The sequence below is a fragment of the Strongylocentrotus purpuratus genome, unplaced genomic scaffold (assembly GCF_000002235.5).
Source record: "Strongylocentrotus purpuratus isolate Spur 01 unplaced genomic scaffold, Spur_5.0 spur5_contig_853, whole genome shotgun sequence".
NCBI lineage: Eukaryota > Metazoa > Echinodermata > Echinoidea > Camarodonta > Strongylocentrotidae > Strongylocentrotus > Strongylocentrotus purpuratus.
In genome coordinates, this window is record NW_022145561.1 from 961,545 (window position 1) to 985,622 (window position 24,078).

Here is a 24,078-nt window from a genome sequence, read left to right on the forward strand (position 1 = left end):
GTTGACTAACATGTACTTAATATATGAAATATGTACAGACCCTTTATTATTCAACTTGTATGTAAAAGTATATAGTTTTAGTGATGGAATGGGTTGATACTTTGTTTTGTATGATAGTGATCTCTCGCGTGTAAACATGTTGTTTAGCAATGTATGTCATTCTTTTTTTTTAACGCTAGACAGTGTGTGAAATTTGTTTATGTGCCGTAGTCATTTTACATGACTCTGAAGACAGTGATGCTTTATATATATGTTATATGCATAGGATAACGATTGAATTTTGAACATCGAAATAAAATGTGTCATGTGTATTATAGAATCCTGAGTTTTTTTATGGTGTTTTATTTCTTTGTCAATTGAATTATTAGTTGTTCATATGACTTCTTCATTTATGTACACTGCCTTCTAAAAGTTTGGGTACACCTATAATCTCTAAGACTAGTCCCTCTCTCTCTTTCTCTCCCTCCCTTTCTCTCTCTCTCTCTGTCTCTCTCTTTCTTTCTCTCGCTTTCTCTCTCCCTCTCTCTCTCTCTCCCCCCCCCTCTCTCTCTCTCTCTCCCCTCTCTCTTTTTCTCTCCCTCCCTCCCTCCCTCTTTTTCTCTCCCTCCCTCCCCCTCTCTGTGTGTATCTCTCTGTCTTTCTCTCTCTCTCTCTCTCGCTCTCTCTCTCTCTCTCTCTCTCTCTCTTTGTTGTCTCTATTTGTTAGGAACATGCCTCTAACGTACTGATTACATTAAAGCATGTCTACGTGAGAGAAGGGCAGAGCCGATCAGTCTGATTAAAACGTAAGGTGCACAATAACGCAAATCAAACAGTACGTGTGTATATATATGCTCAAATCTGATAATTACCCCCATTTACTTTGACAAGCCCCTCTTCCCTTTGTAATAAATGCCCCTTTCCATTTTGTATTGGTGCCCCTTTTCCCTTTTTCTTATATGATTACGTGCCCCTTTTACTTTTCTTTTCTTATATAATTAAATGACCCTTTCCCTTCAATAAGTGCCCTTTTTGTAATACTTTCTTTTCTTTCTTCTACGTCCCTCTTTTGGTGTCCGGATACCTGGCCACCCTCTTTGGAGTTTACCATTTCCTCCATCTCCTTCCCCTCCTCCTCTGACTATCTCTCCTTTTCTCTACGACCTTTTAACAAAAAACTATTCATCTTACAACAAACCTCTGTGTATTCAACTCTTTTGTTTCTTGGTATCGCTCTCCTGATCTCTTCTCTGACCCCATCCCCCCCCCCCCCCCCTTCACCCGTCTTGCTCTTCCTCCCCCTTTCACTCGACATGCACTCGAGACAGTATTCATTCTTTATCGAGGGTTCGGTGCTTATTAATCTTCATCTACCGTCGAAGAAAGAATACATTTTCTTTATACATGTATTTAGCAGACGATATTTATTTCTCTAAATGGTGTATACAGTGTGAGTCTCTAACTTACTTACACATATATTGAAAGTACCTCCTATCGACTATTCTCCTATGGGAGTTGTTGCTACCTTGTTTGGCGTTCAACAATATTAGGATAGAGCAACGTCGATCTGGCGCTGCTCAGTGGCTGCCGGGCTCACGATCAATTGGGCAAAAAGAATTGACGTTTCGGCTTAATAAAATTTGGAGTGGACTATTAGGCTATTATTATTATTATTATTCATCCCAGCCTACTGGGATAAAGATAATTTTGACATGCTTTTTACAAGTGTGAATTGGTGCTCAGTCATACATTTCGGTTGATTAGAAGCCTATATTATAGCTGAAAATGAACTGTTATCCCCTGAATATTACTAATTGAACTACTTTTATGTGACATTATATAATAACAACGACTCCCTTTAAAAATGTTAAGACACTTTTCTTATGTTCCAACTTAGCCTGTTCAATTCATTGATTCAAACCTACACGCATTGATTTAAATTAGATGCATTATTTATTCAATCATGCTGATTTAATGTATTATTTTTGTACGTAAACTTATTCATCACTATGTTTTTGTACTTCGTACAAAATCTGCAATTCGGCGAGTTGAGTGGCTGCCAATGAAATATATTCCAATAAATAAACCAGTATCGAATGAGTTATGGTTAAATTTTGCGCCATGACTGTACGACAAACGAAATCATCCGCATTTTGAGCGAAATATAATTACATGTATATCAGAACACCTTTTTATAATGCAATGCCACTAATATATAACACACATGTATTTTACAAAATGTTACTTCAATTAGAAATAGACTACACGCAGTAAATCTATCTGGCACTTACAAAATCCGTAAAGTCCTGAGCCTTTATACATACATACATACATACATATTGGTATTTATTTAGCGCCTTTAGCGACTTTGTCTGGCAGAGTCCATCTACGAAGTGTAATCTTTAGTCTTACCAGCCTAGACTGACGTTACGACTGACAAATATATTTGCCTGTGATGTGATGGTTGCAAGGTTAGAAATCCCTCATATTAATTGCACTCGTGTTTCCTCTTCAGCACAACTGAGTTACCTCCTGGTAGAGAAAGTAAAAAATGAAGAAAAACAAATTTCGTTTACTTAGGTGTTGTTCTTTATTTTGATTTAATTTATGCATTTTTCCAAATACATTAACTGAATAACAAAGCACACATGTATATATATATATATATATAAACGTACGGGTATAATACAACTATGCAAACAATAATAACTCCATGTCAATATGCGATTTAATATAGGCCTATCCTATATTTGTATAATATGTTATTTTGAATTTAAAGTTTTATTCTGTGGAAAAAAAGTGCAAAAGACCGCCATCATAAGCGATGCTTGACCAGGATGGTCAAGAAAATCTTAAAGGTGAAATTGTAATGAAAATGTGTTCATTGATATTTGCATGGTACAGGAAATCCTACTGGAAATCTGAGGATGTAATAAAATACCGAATTTGTTGGTGATATAATGTTTATGACTTTATGGGACAGCATAATCATAGATATTTTCTTTTTTCAAAAAGGGTGTGCTATCATAGACATAGTGAGGTGTAAAACAAGTCTATTTTGATTCGCAGCTGCTGCCTATGTTAAGCTAAGATAAACTGCGCATTATAGGACGCTTATATATAACTAATTAGAAATACTTTCTACCATTGAGGGGGGGGGGGGGGTTAAAGTCGAACGGTACCATAGGAAGATATGATTGATATCAAACTGGCAACGTGATTGTTTGTTTGTTTGTTTATTTATTTAAATACGGTGATTAAAAAACATGCTTTCAGCTTAGCATAACTGTTTTTCAGCATGCATGTCCTTGTCATAAATACATCAAGCATTATACAGTAGGCTTGCGGGCGCACCATGTGTGTGAGAGAGAGAGAGAGAGGATTGAGGAGTCCTGAAAAGGACTCTGACTCGGAAGTCTTTCTTGGGGTGTGTAGTCCTGAAAAGGACTGTTTGTTATCTTTCTTAGCTTATAGTTCTAAGGAAAACTATAGCGCTTGGAGAGGATGAGTGGCTCGACGTTTCGAACAGGTTGACTATCCGTCGTCACTACCCTTAAAACTATAAGCTAAGCACCCCCAAGGAAGATTACCGAGTCAGAGTCATTTTCAGGACTCCTCAATCCTATCTCTCTCCCCCCCCTCCCCCTCTCTCTCTCTCTCTCTCTCTCTCTCTCTCTCTCTCTCACGTGGTCCACCCGCAAGCCTACTGTATATCTACATCGCCATGCAAGCTGACACTTACAAGCAGCATCTAACATCAAGCATTGTCGATACTTTTGTATTGACTAAATCTTTTTTCTGCTTGGGGGTTGAATGGGAAACATGGAACCCATCTCGAATGTTGAAAATAATAATGCAATTTCGAACCGCCCCAAATTTTGTTACATTTTCCAAGATTCCTTATAATTTACTTAATGCGGTAGGCCTACACGCAATCGAGGAAATTAATAGATATATATGTGTTTATCAATACAAAAGTATGGACCATGCTTGATATATTTATGACAAGTACACCTATAACGATGAAGTAAACAATGCAAAATTAGTGAACAATCAAATTTGTTAATATATTTTCTGTAATTAACCAGGCTGTCGATCAGAAAAATATATTAAGAAAAAAAAAATCAACATTATAACATCGTTTTTACCTGCCTTCGGGTTAAAAAGAAACACATCTAAAACATAGGGATATGGACTAATTTAAAGGCTATGTATTTAGCTGACATTCCTTTAGGTTTTTTGTATATATTGCCATCTGTGGCTCACAATGTCGACAGCCATGTCCCACAATGCTTCACCAACGAATGAGGTGATGCTTGGGAACAGGAACAGTAAATCGCTCTATGTACGCCTTCACCGAAAGATTTGGCAATAGAAAAATAGTGGTATATACTATATAGCAATGTCGGTAAAATGCTATGCCTTTAACTGAAAGACGTAGAACAATAAACTACCTATTAATACTCATTAGTGCTTTACAAGAAGAATGGTCTTTATATTTTTCTTTATTGTTTGTTTGTTTGTTTCGTTTTTGCTCTGTATTTCATTTTTCCTTACCTAGTCTGTATCTCTTCGGCCTCGTATTCCCGTCATGCGTTAAAGCTAACACGGACCCCAGTAGTGGGTTTTTAGCAGCTACTTTACCTGTAGGAAAGAGAGAAAGAGGGAGAGAGAGAGAGAGAGAGAGAGAGAGAGAGAGAGAGAGAGAGAGGAAGAGAGAGACAGAACGACAGTGAGATGTAGAAATTGTTGTTACAAATGCAAAGTAATTACCTTATTTCCACCATTTGAAATATCATTGGAATAATGTGATACAAGTCAACATAAAATGTGTCAAATTCTATGAGTATATCCATTACAGAAATGACACGATAGAAGAGACTTCCTAAATTTCACCTTCGTGCGCTTTGATTTCAATTAAATAGTCCAACAACTATTGAAAAGTCCGAACGTTGCAACTACACATTTCGATATCTGAAAATGATTTTATTAAAGGTAATACAAAGTTTTGGTATATGGTCATGAATTTGGTTCAAATGAAGTTATTGGAAACATATGCGATCCTACAATATTCAGTGATCGTTGTCGCGGTTGAAATCGAGTCTAAAGTTATGAAATTATAAATAATGAACTCTTTATGTTGTATAGCTCCCTTTCAAGATCAAGCCAAGCTATACAACAATGTTTCTTGACTAAACGTGACCGATTAGCTATTCCAGTTTGGAAATTATATATCACAACTACATAGTCTGATATTTTCATGGTCGCAGCTACCATTGTACGACCGTAGGCGCCATTTGAAATTTATCAAAATTTACCGGGAGCACCGGTAAATTTTTATATTCAATTTTTCTCGAAAGGAGAAGTGTTTCAGGGGCTAAATTTTCTCGTGGTTACAATACATCCACATGGGCATCCAAATATATCAAAATTGTAAAGAATTACTATCCACCCAATTTTCAAAATTTCCCAAAACTTTGTATTAACTTTAAGGACATGCGTATCATAGAATGCTGATTTTGCCCTTGAGTTGATTCTCGAAAGTCTTTGTGATCGTGTTTTGAGATGTTTGAGCTTTCCTTAATACAGAAGTATAGCAAAATCATTATTAGCAAGTTCTGTTTCTCCCATTATTACATACCGAAAAGGCAATTTTCGTAATGCATCCAAATTAATGTAAACATAAATAATGTAGTTGTGTAACTATTCATACGACAGCAGATGACGTGATGGGGAAAATAAGGGTTTAAAGGTTTGATTTTCACAGCATTTTTATTAATATGCATGCAGACTTGCAGTACTTGAGCTTTGTGTTATGATAGTACCCGAATGATTATTTAGATAAACTCTAAGAAGTTGTTTACTGTAATTTCCCAATTCAAGACGTAAACAAAGGAAAAAGATAATTCAATCCTTGGTTTGTCACAGCAAGCATACGAACAGTATTGGTACAGTAGTTCTTTTTCATCACTTGAAGCTAAAATTATATAACATTGCCCCGAATTTTCAAGACGAAAACAATAATGTATTAGTCTGGTATTCTTCAAATCATCAAAGGCCATGTGTCTTTTAACCCCCCCCCCCCCCTCCCCCCACACCTCCGGGGTCGGAGGGACCTCATGCGTGTTCCCAAAATGTCCGGTAAAGGGAGCTCATAGTACACAAAAATCCGGCCCGTATTGACTTTACACACCGGACTTAGGGGGGTGTTTTCAAAAGGAGGGAACATTATGCCTACCCTAAATAACACTGAGTGGGGGGGGGGGGGGGGGGGGGGGGGCTTTAACTTACTGATTAGATGATTGGCACCACTCAACAGAGTGTGTCCCAGTTTCCTCCCTCCTGTCTGCACCTTCTTCCAGAAGTCCTTCCAACGTCTCTTGCCCACGGGGTGTACTCCCAAGGCCATGGCCAGATCATCGTCCCCGTCATCATCGACGAAATCGAGGTCCTCGTCATCGTGGACCATGTCGGCGACTAAGCCCATCATATCGGCGTTATCCAAATCTTCCTCTGATAAATGGAAAATAACAAACGAACGAAAACAAAAATCAAAAACATATACATTACATTTCTATTCTGATATTTCACGTTTTTATTAATGATTTATTCAATTATCCTCAATGTTTGAAGATGTCAAGGAAAGTCGATCGAGGCAGAATTTTTTCTGAGTTGTTTAGAAGAAAGGAATTACTCGGAATGTTTTCGGAGGGGGGTGAAATATTTCATCCACTATAAATAAAAAAAACTAAATTCCCTATTTTTCTAAACATCAATTCTGGTCAATTTCGATGGTAGAAAAAAGCAAATAGTTAAAGCCAAGATGATCAGGATTACGATTTTAATAGGCTTATGATAGGATTTTAATAGGATTTTAATAGGCTTATAATACGAAAAATATATTCATCAATACTAACATGTAAACAATACGAAAAATGGTATATCCATGTTGTATCCATTTTTTTACATACGCGATGAAACTATGTATATTTCTGTGCTGTAATCAATTTTATACCGTATCTACTTGATCATTAATATTAGTACATGACATAAAAGGTTGTCAATATATTTCAAAAATTTTCTTGGAAAAACAAATTGTGTTAACTCAATATGTATGAAAAGGGAACGACATTTAGATTATACCCCTGAATGTATAAGAATGCAGAAATATCATAGAATGATATTTCGTTTTACTCCAGATATTGGTTTAAGATATTTTCAGTTTAAGATGGTAAATAGGATTCTGTATTTGAACAAGCAACTGTATAAGATGAAAATAGTGAGTAACGATATATGTTCGTTTTGTAAAAAAGAGTTGGAAGATATTGCACATTTCTTTTACAATTGTGAAATCAGTAAATCAATCTGGAAGGAAACGGTGAAATGGATAAATGAAGGTTCTCGATTACAGATGGAGTTTAATTTAGAAAATGTAATTTTTGGTTTTGAAGACAAAAGAAACGATGCTTTAAATTGCATGGTGACTTTGATTAAGCATCAACTATTTGTTCAAAAGCTTAATAACAAAATTCCAAATTTTAGTTCTTTGAAGAAGAAAATTATTCAATATTATGAAGACGAGAGATATATCCATTTTATATCTGGTATGCATAACAAATTTTTTACTAAATGGCAGGCACTTCAACATTTGTTTGTATGAACAACAAGGAGAGGATTGTGTAAGTATTCTGTTTTGTTTGAGTTAAGGAAAGACTTAATTTCATTGAATTGTAAAAATGTTTGTTTGACTCAATAAAATAGCCTATGGAGGGCTAAAACGTTTTTTTTTTAAAATTAATATTACGAGAAGGTAACTTGTATATGAACAGGGAAGGGAATTTCCAAGACTTTTTGAAAGAAATTGGATTACAAAATTTGTTGACATATTAATATATTTCTACCAAAAAAAAACCTTTTGATGAAGCAAATATGAGACACGTTCACAACCGTGTGGTTACCTATCGAGTATCAACCAGTCATCATTCTTTTTAAATAACGAAGCGATTTGTTATGTAGCTTTATCACGGAATGACTACGAAATGAGCTTTTACGTATTCCTTGAAGGGATTGTGTTATCTTTACCTCAGATTCTAAACAAAATACTGGATTTAGTTCATGCTGCAATCATAATTACAACCCTTTGATTCATGCAATACAAGATACAGGATATTTTATTTGGTTTTGGAAACAAGTTACATAGAAATTTGGTTTCCACTGGCGTTACAGTATTATTCAAGAGGAGTCCCATGACTTTTACAAGCCGATCGCCTGTTTGATTATCAAGATATTTATGTTTGGAATTAGATATTTCAAAAACTGTTTGCCAAACGGTTTTGAACAGTTTGTTTTACCACTATAGTCTACTGGGGAAAATGAGTATTGTAAAACCGGCCACTCAAAGATTTGTTACTTTTTTTGAAGCACTTCATGATCAATTTGAAGGTATACCCAATTTGAAGCGCAATGTTTTTAGGGATTCAATATTACACCATACCACAGACACTGATAACACGTAGGGCCATGCATCTCAGATTTGTATAACTTGAACATTGTTAAACAATGCTTTTAAAGTAGATGAATATGTTGACTGGCAATCAACATTTTGTGAAAGTACATTTTAGTAAAATTTTAGATTTCATAAAAATGTCTGAATGGTCATTTATTTTTTTATTTTTTTTTATTTTTTATTTTTTATTTTTTATTTTTTATTTTATTTTTTTAATTTTTTTTAATTTTTTTTTTTATTTTTATTTTTTTTGTTTTTTTGGGGGGAGTCAAAATTGAAAAACTCTGTGTGGAAATGTTATTCAATAATGCTTGGAGTTGCCCTGAAATCAAACTATAAATGAAAATAGCATCGGGAAACTGACACTTACCATCTATGTCTTGTGCGTATATATCCTGGCATGTACATTCGATGATGACGAAGAAAAAGACGCTAACAACGAGAAAACTCTTCACGCCCATTTTCACCAGCACAAGTTTCCTGTGACAGAGTATATCCTTCCAAGAGGATATGTTCTAAAGGAGATTCTTAACTGATGGCTCTTTTATATATAGCGAATTTTCGTCAATTGCAAATATAAGGAATTTTGTTTTTTTTTTTCAATAGTCATGTTTAAATGTTTCTTTCTAAAAGTGTACAAGGACTGACAATCCATCACTTTTAAACCTGCTTGGATAACGTTTTGATAGACACCTGCAAATTAATAGCTACCGCAGACGATGTTGGATTCTGGCTACCGTAGAGGTTTACTCTAAGATATATGCTCAATTAATATCTAATGCTTTTGACAGGTGATGAATTGAAGCTCCTTGGATCGACAGATGGAGCACTAAAACGATTGAAGACCAAATTGAAACCGAAGCTTCGCTTTAATCACGTGGTTGATCACATGATTAAAAAGGGGAAATGTGAGGGTGACTCATTTTTTCAGAAGACCGCAGGGTAATCAAAAGTGAAAACAATGGGCGAACATACGTCTTTGGTTGAATGAAAATTCTTGGACATTCATTTCAACTTCTGCTTTCTGTTTGTTTTATATATATTTGTGCAAATGCGAAAAAAGGGGCAGTTCAGGTATCAAAAGATAATTATCGTTGACAGCTGATCACACCAACAATCCCTGTAAGGAAAACCTCGAATAGGCCAATCAAAATGAGTTATCTGCTGTTGAAGTATCTATTTGTTGAATGTGATCTGCTCCTTATAATATTATAAGGCTCTAATGTCCTTTGGCAAGACATTGATCTTCATTTGGCACACTCTACCCATGTGAAGTAAATGGGGACCGGTAGGAAGTAATTCCTTGAATGCCGTGAGCACCGACATCGGTAGCCTAGCAGAGCCGGAGTAATATTGGAGCGCTTTGAGCACCCTGCAGGGTGGATATGTGCGCTATATAAATACCCAATATTATTATTATTATTATATTATTGTGTGAATAGAATGTGAACTTCAAAGGAATTTACAAAAATACTAATCTGAAGTATAACATCTCTACGAATTTAATGATCTTACAATATTTTTGTGTCGTCTATTTGTTTGTACAAATTGTATTTGTTTGTTTATTACCATGACACATCTCATGATCTGATAACGACAAAATGAAAACGACTAGACAAAATAAACACGAATAACATACCAAATATGGATTTTATTCGCAACTGATAAAGATTCAATTATATATACAAGTTATATACACCGAGTACATTCATATTTACATATCACGGTTATGATAATAATAATTGTAGTAATAATAATAATATTAATTAAAATGATACTACTATTTCTACTTCTAGTAGGCCTTATACTACTAATGCTACTATTGCTACTACTATTACTACTACTACTACTACTACTACTACTACTACTACTACTACTACTACTACTACTACTACTACTACTTCAACTACTACTACTGTTACTACTACTACTATTACTACTACTACGTCTACTACTATTGCTACTACTACTACTACTGCTACTACTACTACTGCTACTACTACTACTACTGTTACTACTACTACTACTACGTCTACTACTACTACTACTACTACTACTACTACTACTACTACTACTACTACTACTGCTATTACTACTACTACTACTACTACTACTACTACTACTACTGCTATTACTACTACTACTACTACTACTACTACTACTACTACTACTACTACTGTTACTGCTACTACTACTGCTATTACTACTACTACTACTACTACTACTACTACTACTGTAGTAGTAGTAGTAGTAGTAGTAGTAGTAGTATATATTATACTACTACGAAGTACTATAATTCTTACAAAGCGTTGTATCAGTTAACCGACCGAAGCGCTTACAATATTAATATAACCCCGTTCATTGACGAATTAAATACTCTCAAAACAAATACAATTATATACCCATTCAATATCATTATTACTAATTGTATGAAACCTAGTATCTTAGTTTTGAACATTACATCCTAATGTTTGTGTATTATCGACTTTATCGTGCACATTTAACGCGCAGATTACCCGAATGCTGCACGCTTACAGCCATTGATTAGCCTGTGCTTATTCCGACACGTATTAGAATTTGAAATAGAAATTGAAATTGATATGAAAATGTTATTGATTGGATATAAGATAGATAACAGAAAATTTACTTTACTTATTTTTTTGATAAATTATGCTCAACTGGTTATACCAATACTATGTAAAGCGGAACTTTGGGGAAGTACCAACTAATCCAAAGAGGTTAATAAATAATGTTATTTCATCATTAAAATGTTATTTGAAATACAAAGAAAATATAAGATACTTCGATAATGAAGATGTTAAGAAAGTATTAGAAATGTTAAAATGATCATATTAATAAATTATGTTAATCTTGTATATATTCACTTTTTTTACGCGTTCTTGCACTCTGGGCGATCCATGAGATATTGACATTTTACTGCAAAGTCATCCGGGGACTTACGTTCAGAGCACAAAATGTGCAGATTTAGTTTTTGGCTCAAAACCCTTCATACAAATAATAATCTATAGTATTTCATAAAGCATACAGTTTATCGCAAATAAAACTATACCAAACTCTGTAGGAATAAAAATGAACAATCACACTCAGTGGGACATTTGTATGTATAGGGAATTAATCTTTGTGTTGGTTTTTTAATTAATTTACTGTTAAAAGTATAGACCAGTTCTGGTCATGCGATTGCATTGTGAAAGGAATCGACTAGAAAAGGTTGATCATCTAGTATATAAGTATTGGTGTGTACTGCAAGGTTCTGGAATCATCAAAGAAATTTGGCCCAGTCTTGGTAAAGTTACAAGCATGGGTTCAAGCTTGGTGGTTTCCAATACGGTCTCCAATTCCCTACACCTATACCCTAATACCATGGCAAAATTAAGCAGGCCTATCATATTATATGATATCAAATCATTTTAATTTGCCTACAAGAAATATTTTGATCAGATTAAACAATTTGTATTATACAAAAATATGTTTTTAAATTTAAAAAAATGGGCATGTTAAACATGATCGCAGAAACTATAGACCTACTGAACAAAATATCAAGCTAAAAATATTTTTCACCGTTGCCCATAAAGTTGAAATAATCTTTTCTTACCTCTTTTCATGAAATGATTGTGAAAAAGGTGTTTATCTTTCATTAATAGTTTCTCAAACTTTATTGATCAATCTCTATGACTCTTGAAATTGATCAATACAGTTTCAAGAACACACTGAACTTTTTAATCAAATATGAAACAAATTGTCACAAAATTTAATTAAAAAGATATTCAAGAATAATTATTCAAACGTTATGGGCAATGGTATACAAACTGCGGATATAATCCAAATGTAATTTCTAGATTATGAGATATAAAGTGGGGTATACTGAAATGACCCTTGATTTGATTTCTCGAAGGTCTTGCTATCGTGTTGTTATTCAGATTAAGAAAGACACGTGTTACGCAAAAATATTAGAGTTGTCGGTATTATTCCAAATAGATTTTAAACAACTTGTTTGTAATGACTGGCTGAGATATTTGGGTGATTCGTATGGGAATTTATGCATACTTCAGAATCATGATTTTAATGCAGTGTTTGAAAAGCAATCGTTTTGAATATATACATATTAAAGGATTTAAACAATGATGATGATTCTAAAAAAGATGTTTCGCAAGCACTGAGAATGATGAGTCATGAGAAATTTCGTGTTTTTTTTTCTTTATCGACTTCTCGATCTTCAGATGACAATGGGGATGTGTGAGGAACGTGACGTCAATGACGAGGCACGTTAGTAAGCTAAATATAGTCATTTGTTCAGAAGAAAAGGAGAAGGCGAGGGGATTTTTGCGAGATGATTGCGAAAGCCTTGACAAAATAATGCTCTTTGTATACAGCCTAGATAATTTCAACCGGGCCAGTGTCGTACTAGCTCCCAATGTTTATGTTGCCTTAAAGGGTCTATGAGGTTGGTGTAAGGTGGGCGTGGTCAGGATAACTCAATATTCATTAGGGGGGCCTATGATTGCAAGTATGCAATTATGATTGGCTACAAGTCTAGGAAAAGTCGTGAAAATGTCAGCCACCATTCTATTTGTATAATAGCAATGAATTTTGGTCATTTCTTATTGTACTGTTTACTCCTCGTTACTAGGGCGCTTTAGTAACGAGACGGAAGGCAAAGAGGACGGGAGAATTCACTCAACCGAGATCAAATAATGTATGCAGTTCGGATTCTGTCTATTGAAATACTATTATTCTTATCAGGTGAATGAAATAATTTGTATTGAGGAACTTCACAAAGACTTATGCATTAAATTTGGTCCAGGGCGCCACTTGGTAAGGTTTTTGTCCTACCAATATTCCACGAATGAGGTCATCCTGAAGTTATATAAGTAGCCTAACCACGCCTTATTTCTTAATACCAATCGTCAGCTAATTTTTTTTATTTATTTTTATTCAAGACCGATTCTTCGGCAGACAGGTGGGAGAAGACTGTTTCTTCGTAAACGTTTGTTGATGAGACTGTTTGAAATGCCAAAGTAACATCAATAAAACACCGATTTCAGCCTGTTTCATGGACATGTAAATTCGAGATCTGGAGTTAAAAACACCTGTAAGTATTTACTTCTTTGAACAAAGTTCTCAAGGTTACTGGTTCCAACTAATTTTGTACTTAACACTAGTGTGGTGATAATCCAAAACCAGAACATTGAATTTCCTCTGTTCCAGACCGTTGCTTGAATGATTTCGCGGTGAACCTCATGCACAGGCTCTGTTGTTTAGAACCAGTAACCTGGACAACGAGCGAATAATGACATTAGCGCTTCGGTACTCCATATAATCTAGGTTATTTTAGTTTAGTATTTTTAGTTTAGGGTAGTTGTTTATGATCATTGGGGTGAGTCATTTAGGGGCACTTCCGTGGAAAGGGAGGGGTTCGGAAATAAAAGGAAGATGACAGTCAGGCGAGTAATAGCGAAAGGAGCGTGTGTAGCGAGTCCTATCACCTTATTTTGACATTGGTTTTTTCCTCCTTTTCCCTCGTTTCTTTGGTATTTTCTCTCCTTCTTCTCGTCATTCGATCGGGGGGGGGGGCACGCTCCCACGTATCCCCTGTAGGCCTATCTACGCCATTACTTAAAGACTAATGAATGGTTAGGACATTCAGGATAAGGAACGCTGAACGTGTAATTCTACAATGAACATTGTGCTGAAAATTCTTTTTTACAAACAAATTATACGTGTTTTAACGTAATAACGCATTTTACCAGAAAATTTGCCAAATAATATGCCAAATATAATATATGCCTTCTTGATTTTCATGAACAGTACTTTAGTTTTCAATGATTACAAAAAAAAACATTTTTACTGTATTTAATCATTGAAATGCTATTTCTTTTAACTTAAAAAAGCTGGGGTTTGTTTTACGAGGATTACCGAATATCGTTAAATAAATTATTTAAAATGCGTTCATAATTTAACCTGCGCGTTATATTAATAATGTATAATTTTAGTCTTACAGATTTGTGTATTTAACATTTGTAAATAATATGTGCACTACCAAATATGATATGTCGCAGCAAGAATGTCCTTGACCAGACATTAGTCTACATTGGCAACGCTCAACCAAATCATACAAGTGCGGTAAATAGGTATACCTGGCAGGAATTAATTCCTTGAAATACTTGAAGAACTGCTATGGCAACCGTGCTAAAAGTCGAGGTAATGATAATGGCGCGCCAGAAGTGGAAATTTACCACTCATAGACGCTACATACATGTACGACTCCTTTGTTATTATCATAACTATTGTCATTATAGTTTCAGTGGCATTCAGCAAATTCAAACTTTTCGAAATATGATTACGTCAGGGGAATTCCCTTTTTTACTCTGAACTACCCCCATCGTGCTGTGAGCACAAACATGTTTACGAGGAACAGCAGTATTTAACAAATTTCAATTGTCCTGATTTCAATACAATAGTTGTCAAAATATACAATCGACTGAACATCGCGCAAAAAGGGCCGTTTGATGTGGATGTCTAATATAAAGGTAATCTGGCTTGTTTCGTTTTATTGGCAATCGCTCCGTGTCACGTTGTCGGGTTACACGACCTTGCGTTAAAATATGCCGATTTTCGGTCCTATATGAAATCAGTCGCCCTTTTCAACGTATTTTGTTTTTACTAGTCTTGGATTAATGCTAATGCGAACTTGACATTTATTTGTGGTAAAGAGTACCTGTCTAATGATCCAATAATTATATGTAAGCTTTCACAGGACCTTGTTTAAATCCAGTTGATTAAACAGCTTGCTAACTTCTTGCCTCATGACATATTCTAATTCAAAAGCTGCGCGAGGTGCATCCGATATGTGACTTTACTTTATTTTATTTCTGCATTTTTTCAAATATAATAACTGAATAACAAAGAACATGTAAACGTGAAAAATGTGTTAAAGTGATAATTTGTTCAAAAACGGGTGGGATATGTGTGAATGTTTGAGTTTACTGTAAGTGTTGTGAAATAGGGATGGTACTTGATTATGAGAATATATTGTATTTTTAATGCTTTTAAGTGATGAAATAAAGGTTCCGTGTGTGATATATGATTTGAGTCAGTAATTATGCGAATCGCTCTCTTTTGAAGCAAAAGTTTGTCTTGAACAGCACATGGGAGCCCAGAGGTTTACTAGTACTCCCTCAAAGATTAGTGATTGCAACTATATAAGGCTGAAAAAGTGTTCCAAGTAAACTGTGACCATTTTTAATGACTAAATGACAAGGTTTACTTTGAACAAGGGATGCGAGGGAAGTCGAGATCATAATATCATGAGCTTTTAGAAAAAGAGAGTATCATACATTTGGGTTTTAAATGATCATGTCCCTGAGTATGAGTTGACAATGTAACTTTTTCTATTCAAAATAATGTTTAACTAAATCAATGCGAATATGTCAGTAATATTGTTTTCAGACTGAAATAACATTCCGAAAGGGCTTTTGACTCACATTCATTGCTTCAACCCAAACGTGGTACAAGGGGAAATTGACAACACTTTTTGATCAGGCTCCTGTTCTGCTCAGTCATCCATGGCAGCAGATTTAAGAATAATTAATTATTGGACAGGATAATTACTTATTCCTTGAGAGAAAATATAGTTCAAGACCACACACGTTATAAGTTTTAATAGGGAATCTACTAAATTTGGGTATAATACTTTTTATACGCATTGAATATAACGTAAAAGCGATAAAGAAGAGTAGTTTTATTATTTAAATCCAACGTTTTTTTTAATAATTATGCATAAATATGGGTCACATGTTCTATGCGTACCTTGCGTACATTACGTCTATATCAAGTGATCACTAACTATTGCACGTCGAAAATGTATGACCTAATAAAAATGTCGGATTTAAAGCATGAAGCTTCTCTCTTTTGTTGGCGTCATCCTATGTCTGCGCGTGAAATTAATATTGGATAGCTTATATATTATGTTTTTAAGTTTTGATTACAATGTAAAGATTCTCCTTTTTTCTCGAATTCCCCCTTCACCGTGTCATTAGAGTCTCAAGTCCCATCATGGCTTCTCCGGGGCAATACAATCCACTTCTAGATGAAGAGCTTAGCGCCCTTGCAGATAACATGGGGTTCTCTGACAACTTTTCAACTTGCGTCACACCAGCACCGGGCCTTGCCTCATCAAAAGGTAAAACTCTGACCAAATAACGTTACCCTATTGCGATGATAATGTAAAGTAAATCGTTGCCTTATTCGTGTAGACAACAGCCTCTTGAATAGCAATATAACAGCACGTTGGCTGTAAAGACGTTTCTCTGCGTAACCGTAAGGCGTAGCGTTCCTTGTAATGTATTTATGAACACTCAGGCAGCATAATGATACATATAAATGCCCCAACGCCCCCACGTCCCCCCCCCCCCCCCAGCCCACACATACACACAACATTCTAAAGAATTTCCATGTGCTAGTCACAATTCCCATTGATGTTTTCTTGTTTGTATATTTTCGTTAATGCATTAATTCATTAATACATTCTGCGTTGCAGGAAGCATCCATCCGTAATCATTATTCGAAACTTATTGAAACTTATTTTAAGATATTCTTGAGATCCGCGATAGCTCGGCGCTTTGTACAATTAGGACTAGACGATAATTGTGGCTGGGTAACTATCATCCAAGGAAGGTGAATCGGTCACAAATATGTTGGTTAATTCCTGCATTAAATATGTTTATTAGAATATATCAAATTCAAGATTAGTTGATAGAAATGTGTCGGTAAGTAAAAACTTTCGAGGTGTGTAGGTATATAGATCTTAAAATTATTTTATCCCCGAGTGATGCATGCCGACCTTGCCTCAGTGCCGCCTGAGCCCGACTTCAGATGCAGATTCTTGTAGTTCATTTAACGAGGCTCAATGGTTTCATACAGGTCTCAGCGAGGCTTTTCTGATATCTTTGGCCGATGGGATTGAACATGACGAACACGCGGATTCATTAGGTCGAGCCCTTGGTTTCAGCAACACAAAACTCACGGAATTCCGAGTGACAAATCACATGAGCGGTCGAAAAACCAGCAAGGGAACGAAAGATATGCTCTTCGACTGGCGTCAGAAGGTTTCACCCAATGATCAGCATGGTGTGATGAGGAAAGCGCTCCTCAAGGCTGGTCTTTGCTATCTCGCCGACTTGCACTTTGGGACAAAGCCGAGTATGTATAGTGGTCCACTTTTCAAGGTTATTCATGGGGGCTTCGTTTACGTTATTTTCAGAAAAAACGGATAGGATTAACTGATGTACCATTCCTAATTCTATATATTTAGTGTTCAGGATGTTTAATCAGAACATAGAGACAAAATGAGAGCAATTATATTCCCACCCAATAGGTGTTTTGATTGCACTTTTCCTTAAAGGCAGTGTATTTGCAGCCAACAGCAGAAATATGAATATGTCACGTATGTCTTATCTGTGTAATTTAAATGTTAGCAGTGTCCTAGTATTAAAATTATGCAAGGAAATCCGTTTAATTGCTAGACTTTACTGTCAGACTCTATTGAGTGATTGACTTACTTCTGTTCTTCTTTGGTAATAACATACATACACTGAGCTGTAAAGGGTACATCAGCATTTGTCTACATCAATAACCCACTTCGTGTAATGAACAAAATTAAACTGATTGAATCTTTGCGCAGTTGAATCTTTGCGCAGCACAATCGTATGACCATTCGTTACAAGGGTCTAAAAATCAGACTATTTGATTAAACGACCGCGATCGCTAAATTCGATTCGACAACTAACAGTCGTTATTTTCCTACAAAAAGACATTTTCAAGCCCTTTTGTTTTGAGGGAATTTCTAAATTATTATTATCTTTCAAATGCCGTTGGAATTGTAACCTTTTCATTATTTGGCCTGCAAATGGGACATAGTACCTTTAAAGTCACAACGTGTGCACACATTGCTTCACATTTAAAAAAACAAAAACATCATCACTTCAAACAAAGACTGGATTTGTCAGTACAAGTCATTGTCTCTATGATGTGTAATCGTCCATGACCTAGCATCGTTAAGCCATTCATGAATGAACCTGCATTCAATCAGCAGATGTACGAGATTTATTGTATTATTACCAACGCTCCTTCTCTCCCCTTTCCTTTTCTTCTCTGCAAGTCAGTCTTTTCTATTTGTATTTGTTATTATTATTATTATTATTATTGTTGTTGTATCTAAGTTGAGGGCTGCGGGCACGTCAAGCTACTTTGCTTATTTCTGTAGCCCTCCTGCATCTAATGTATGTTAATTATGCCTTCAATATATTTGCTTAAATTCGTTTATTATCTGTATAAAATTATATTGTATCAAACCATATTATGTTCATGAAAATGTATGATGAAAAAAGAAAAAGATGCAGAAACCAATAAATCAAATCAAATCAAATCAAAAATAAACACAATAACTGGGACAAGTTTCTTAAACTGTCAACAGTCTTCATAGAAGTAGGTAGCTTTCTCCACCACAACTTTGCTGCAACTGATAAAAAAGACATTTCTTCTATCCTTAGCAAAACTCTTCAAGATTCATGAGCATAATTGATATGTTGTTTTGCGTTTTAATGAAGTTGAATTTAACCAGACGCCTCATCAAGCTAAGAACAACTTTTTTAATTATATCGTAATTATTTTTCAGATATTCTATACGTCCAGATCACGCCTACCATGAACTTCCAATACTGCATAGACATAGTGAGAAACCACTACAAGACAGTCCTTTGCCAAGTCCAACGGCGTCCATGGGATCCAAATGACTACATCAAATTTGACCGACTGTACACCGAATTGCATCTTCTGCAGTACGACAGGTCGACGGGTGAGATGCGGACCGAACCGTTCAGAGGGACTGTGAACCAAATAATGAGCCTCAAAGTAGAGGGGGAACCATGGAAGCGGTTACTGCTGTTGGCGCCAGGTGGATACGGGAAGACGTGCGCCATAGCAAAGCTAGCCTATGACTGGGCCTATGAAGTGGAGGGTTCTCCAATGAAGGACATACCTGCACTCTTCGCCTTGCAGCTGAGGAAAGTTGATGATGATATGGGGTTAGGAGAGGCTATCATATCTCAACTGCTAGGCATCATCCCTGGTGTTACCGCAGAAAAACTCGAGGAAATCATCGGACTTCACGAGAAAGAATGTGCCCTGCTCTGCGATGGATATGATGAATACACCAAGAGCATCAGAGAAACGAAGTCTAAGAACAGCCTCGTCCAAACCCTACAGCACAAGCGCCTGAAGAATTGTCAGGTTTTGGTGACCAGTCGCCCATTCCTGGAGGATGATTTTCTGCAAGGAAATCTATCCAGAGTTTATGTCAAGATAGAAGGCAAAGGTTTCACACCACAACTTGCTCATCAATTCATCCATAGGTACTTTGAGGCGAGGTCCACACCAGAAGAAGAAGACCATCTTAAAAGGTTCTTAAGGGCAAACTGCTTTCTTGGTGAACTGATAGCTGTCCCCTTTTTCTGCACCATGATCTGCCACTTGCACGAGGTCAAGGCATTGTCAGAAGCCAACACAAGAAGCAGCCTCTTCCGAAATCTCAACATATTCTTGTTACATCACGCAAAGGCTAAGAGTATGATAATATCGAGTGAAGGTCATCACCTCGATAATATCTTGCACGCACTTGGTCAAGTCGCTTTGTCAGGATTGTTGCAGGAGAGCAGGAAGTTTGTGTTTGAAGAACGAGATTTCAAAGACTGCCCAGATGCGTACGAAAAGGGTTTGATGCTTGGAATCCTGTCAAAGATATCCACCCCCGTGAAGCATGTCGACCATGAAGCTCTGTCAAGGACATCTGTGGAATTTTTCCACATATGGGAACAAGAGTACTGCGCAAGTGTATACCTTCAGCACCCCACTCCTGCAACAAATCGTTTTGCCACATTGCCGAAGAAAATCATGAAACCACTTTCATCATTCCAAAGTGTCAGGAGGAACTTGACAGATTCTTCATTCCAGGAACGAATGGACCTTCAGACTCTCCTCAACACAGCGAGTTCTCCCCAAAAAACTATCGTGTTCGAAAACATGATCCGTCTCTTGGCTGGAAGCAAGAACTTCCAGATATGTCAGGAAATCTTCAGCCATATCAACCGTCTGGACTGGAGATGTGCAGTACAGGATCAGGGTTACACACATTCTGACAAATGCCGTGTGATACTCCATTGTGTCAGTGAAGCAGATGCCGTGTACCTCATCGGGAAGGTCGCCCATGCCATCAGTAACTGCTTCCGGGGAGGTCGACTGTCTTTGGAGAACACTACTGCCAGTATGATCAGAGGTATCCGATCACTTCCCACGGACACGAAGATGCAGGTAAGATAATCTCCTTTTACTGTCGTTCAACCTTATTGTGTCGCGAATCCAACTTTGTATCGATCCATTTTTAAGATTTGGAAAGAGAGTAATCAGAGGCATAATACGTACACAAACTATATTATTCCAATATTGTAAAGTACTTGGGTCCACCAGATTAAAAAGTGTCGATGTGGGTTTACTTTTTTCTTCATAATTTCTTGATTGGTCTTGACACAAATGGAAATGAAAGTTCTCCTTTTCTTATTAATATGCCCCCAAATCACAATACAGCGATTTAACCATTCAAGCTCTTTAAATGTAATTTATTGGAAGTATGAATGTAATGCTAGCGATATGTTTTAACATCTTTTTTACCTTGATAATCGGCATAAGTTATAGGTTTCAATGGATTAATTGAAATTCCTATGGTACTTTCACAGTTCACAACAGCTGAAATCACAAAGAGCTGTCTCACCCCAAGGCTTCTGGACAGTCTTGCAGGCTGTGAAAGGCTGTCCAGTTTAGACGTACGTGACATCGCTTCTGTTGAAGGATCGCCCCAGGAACGCCTCCCACAGTTTTCATCAATCAAGAAATTAGCTGTCTCCTGGGTCGAACCAAAGGTGTTGCGCACATTATCCCGATGTATGCCGGCGGTGGAGGAAGCCGAGGTACGCATGCGTCTCGACGATGACGCCGCAGAAGAAGACATGTCCGCCATCATCGAAGCGGTTGGGATGATGGGCGCTACGCTCAAGACCTTGACAATCTTTGCTGCATCGGATCTTGGGAGTGTCTCGACAGAAGCAGGTCAGGAGTTCGGACGAGTTCTTGTTGCGGGTCACCTTGAGACACTGAGCGTGTGGTTCTTGCATATGTCTGAGGCCGGACTCATTGACATCATCAAGTCATGTCAACAGGCAGCCCGGATCAAGTTGGTCAGGTAAATTCCACAGAGAAACTTTCAGGATAGCTTTTGCACATGGGCACGACTTAATGTATTGCAGTGAAAGAATTCATTCAACTAATGAATTTATAAATGGGTTGTTGGACACCGTCTATCAAAAACTAACCGATCTCCTATAACATCAATCCGAGACTAAACACTAACCTTATCCCCACCTTAAACCTTACCTTAAAAAAAAGTAGCCCTATAAACCATAATAATAAAAATATCTTTGACAAAATAAAGATCGGGGCAGTTGTCTTCGAAGCAAAAGTTGCATCACCAAAATAATTATTATTTCAAGTAACTTTCTCTTTAAGTAAACATGTTTGAGAGCAGATTTGAATTCTTGCATATATCACGTGCCTGAAATTTTTTGGAAGGAGATCAATATTTCTAACTTAACAACTTACCCTCAAATTATATCAATCTATAAATATTTTGTCCACCATTTATCTTGTTTTACTTCTCAGATTCTTGAAATGTAGACCAGTGAAACGCAACGGTGACGCGTGCAAGTTCTTGGACGGACTAGCAGGCAAAGGCGCACTGAACCGAAGAACCGCAAGGAGAATCACTGTTCAAGTAAATGATGTAAGTCTGGTTTGTTTGTGTATATTTACCGCCGTATTAATTGTTTTTTAATAAAAAAAACATACTGCCGGAACAATGAGACTGCTTTAAAAAAGTTCGATGATAAAAGTGTAACTGTTGTTTTATTACGGCCAAACACACTTGTAAAATGCAAAGCTACAACAAAAATTCTGCAATTGCATGGAGAAATATATTAAGGACATCCGTTGGATGTACACGTACATGGTGCTTGGCCTAAAGCAATTGTATTGGAAGATTTTAGTTGTTCAAGATGACTTTTTTTTCTTCTTGTAAATCATTTAATAAAATGCCTTACTCAAAAGAGCAGAAAAGGTCAAGAAACCTGCAAAGCCTTTAAAGGTAATAAGATGTCAGTGAGTCTCAAACAAACATCCGTATCTAATATATATATATATATATATATACATATATATATCACTTCACAATCAGTCATAAATGTCATGTAGGCTCAATAGCATGATTCTTTATAGTGTAATCTCTCTTATTTCTTACTCTCTGTTCTTTAATGACCATAGAATTCCTGGATAATTCCACATGCCCTACAAGCTTCCACCATTTGAAGATCGAATGCAATCTGTAAACACATTATCAGCGGGATCGCTGAACATTACTTCATGTCCCTGAATCGGCTCTGTATGCAGACGGGCCAGGCTACCTGATATTTAATTCTTTGTGTTTTCTAGTGCTTCGTATACTATCTATTATGTCTCCAAGCCAGGCGCGTACACAGGGGGGTGTTTGGGGGGTTAAACCCCCCCTTTGGTAATTTTTTGTGTGTAAACCCCCCCCCCCCTATATTTGTCTAAACCCCCCCCCCTTTTGGATTTTTTTTTTTTTTTTTTATAAAAAAAAAAAAAAAAAAAAAAAAAAATTCCCATGGTTGACCTAAAAAAGCTGACCTTACCCCCCCCCCCCAACGGAGCAAAATGTCAAATTTCCAAATTTCGAGACCAAAAAAAAAAAAAAAATGCGTCCTCTTACCCCTACCCCCCCCCCCCCCCCCCCCCCCCCCCCCCCCCCGCTTATTCAGCGGCTGGCTGAGTCGTTGCGAAATTTTCGGCCCGATTTTTAAATGTTAAAACCCCCCCTTGAAAAAATCCTGCGTACGCGCCTGCTCCAAGCACTGTACAAATATACATTATTATCTGGGCCCCGTCTTATAAAGAGTTGCGATCGATCCGAATCAATCGCAAGTTTGCAATCTCCTATCTCTTATGTACATAATGCTCCCACTTTGTGCCCATTTTAACGGTACATGAAAAGATGTTATTTGCAAAATTATCAATGTGCCAAATGACTCGTTCCTGAAGGAATCAAAGGTGTCATTACATGTAGGTAGCTTCTTCACTATTGTGTTTTACTCTACAATTAAGCAAAGTACTCGGGGTTATATACGATTATTTGTGGATGCAGGACTTGTCAACCCTAAGTCCCTAACCCTAATGTATTCAAATGTACATCTTATAAGAAACCATGCACCAGAAGACGAAAGACTTCATACATGGCTGATCGTCAACGAAAAACAATATGTACACCGGTCAAGTATTTATATATTAAACATAGATCCATCCCTTAAACAAAGTACCAGTCTATACACATTTAAAAAAGGCTGAAATTAATTTGTAAATACATATGATTGAATGTATGTGCCATCGCCGTCAGCTTC

At 36.5% G+C, this 24,078-nt stretch overlaps 1 protein-coding gene across 1 annotated transcript; it reads left to right on the top strand.

Annotated features, from left to right (window-relative positions):
• The first annotated feature begins 13,307 nt into the window (after window positions 1–13,307).
• LOC105441968 lies at window positions 13,308–23,120 on the top strand. Its single transcript, XM_030995756.1, has 7 exons — window positions 13,308–13,595; window positions 16,543–16,685; window positions 17,426–17,704; window positions 19,179–20,869; window positions 21,292–21,794; window positions 22,271–22,391; window positions 22,928–23,120. The coding sequence occupies exons 2-7, from the start codon at window positions 16,559–16,561 to the stop codon at window positions 22,970–22,972; spliced, it is 2,766 nt and encodes a 921-aa protein (XP_030851616.1). The 5' UTR covers window positions 13,308–13,595; window positions 16,543–16,558; the 3' UTR covers window positions 22,973–23,120.
• Window positions 23,121–24,078: the final 958 nt, after the last annotated feature.

What these genes read in the sequence shown, in the direction of transcription:
- LOC105441968 (XM_030995756.1), top strand. Translation starts at nt 16,559, where the DNA reads ATGGCTTCTCCGGGGCAATACAATCCACTTCTAGATGAAGAGCTTAGC. An exon ending in GGGCCTTGCCTCATCAAAAG is followed by an intron (nt 16,686 to 17,425) that starts GTAAAACTCTGA and finishes GGTTTCATACAG; the next exon opens with GTCTCAGCGAGGCTTTTCTG. An exon ending in TCACTGTTCAAGTAAATGAT is followed by an intron (nt 22,392 to 22,927) that starts GTAAGTCTGGTT and finishes TAATGACCATAG; the next exon opens with AATTCCTGGATAATTCCACA.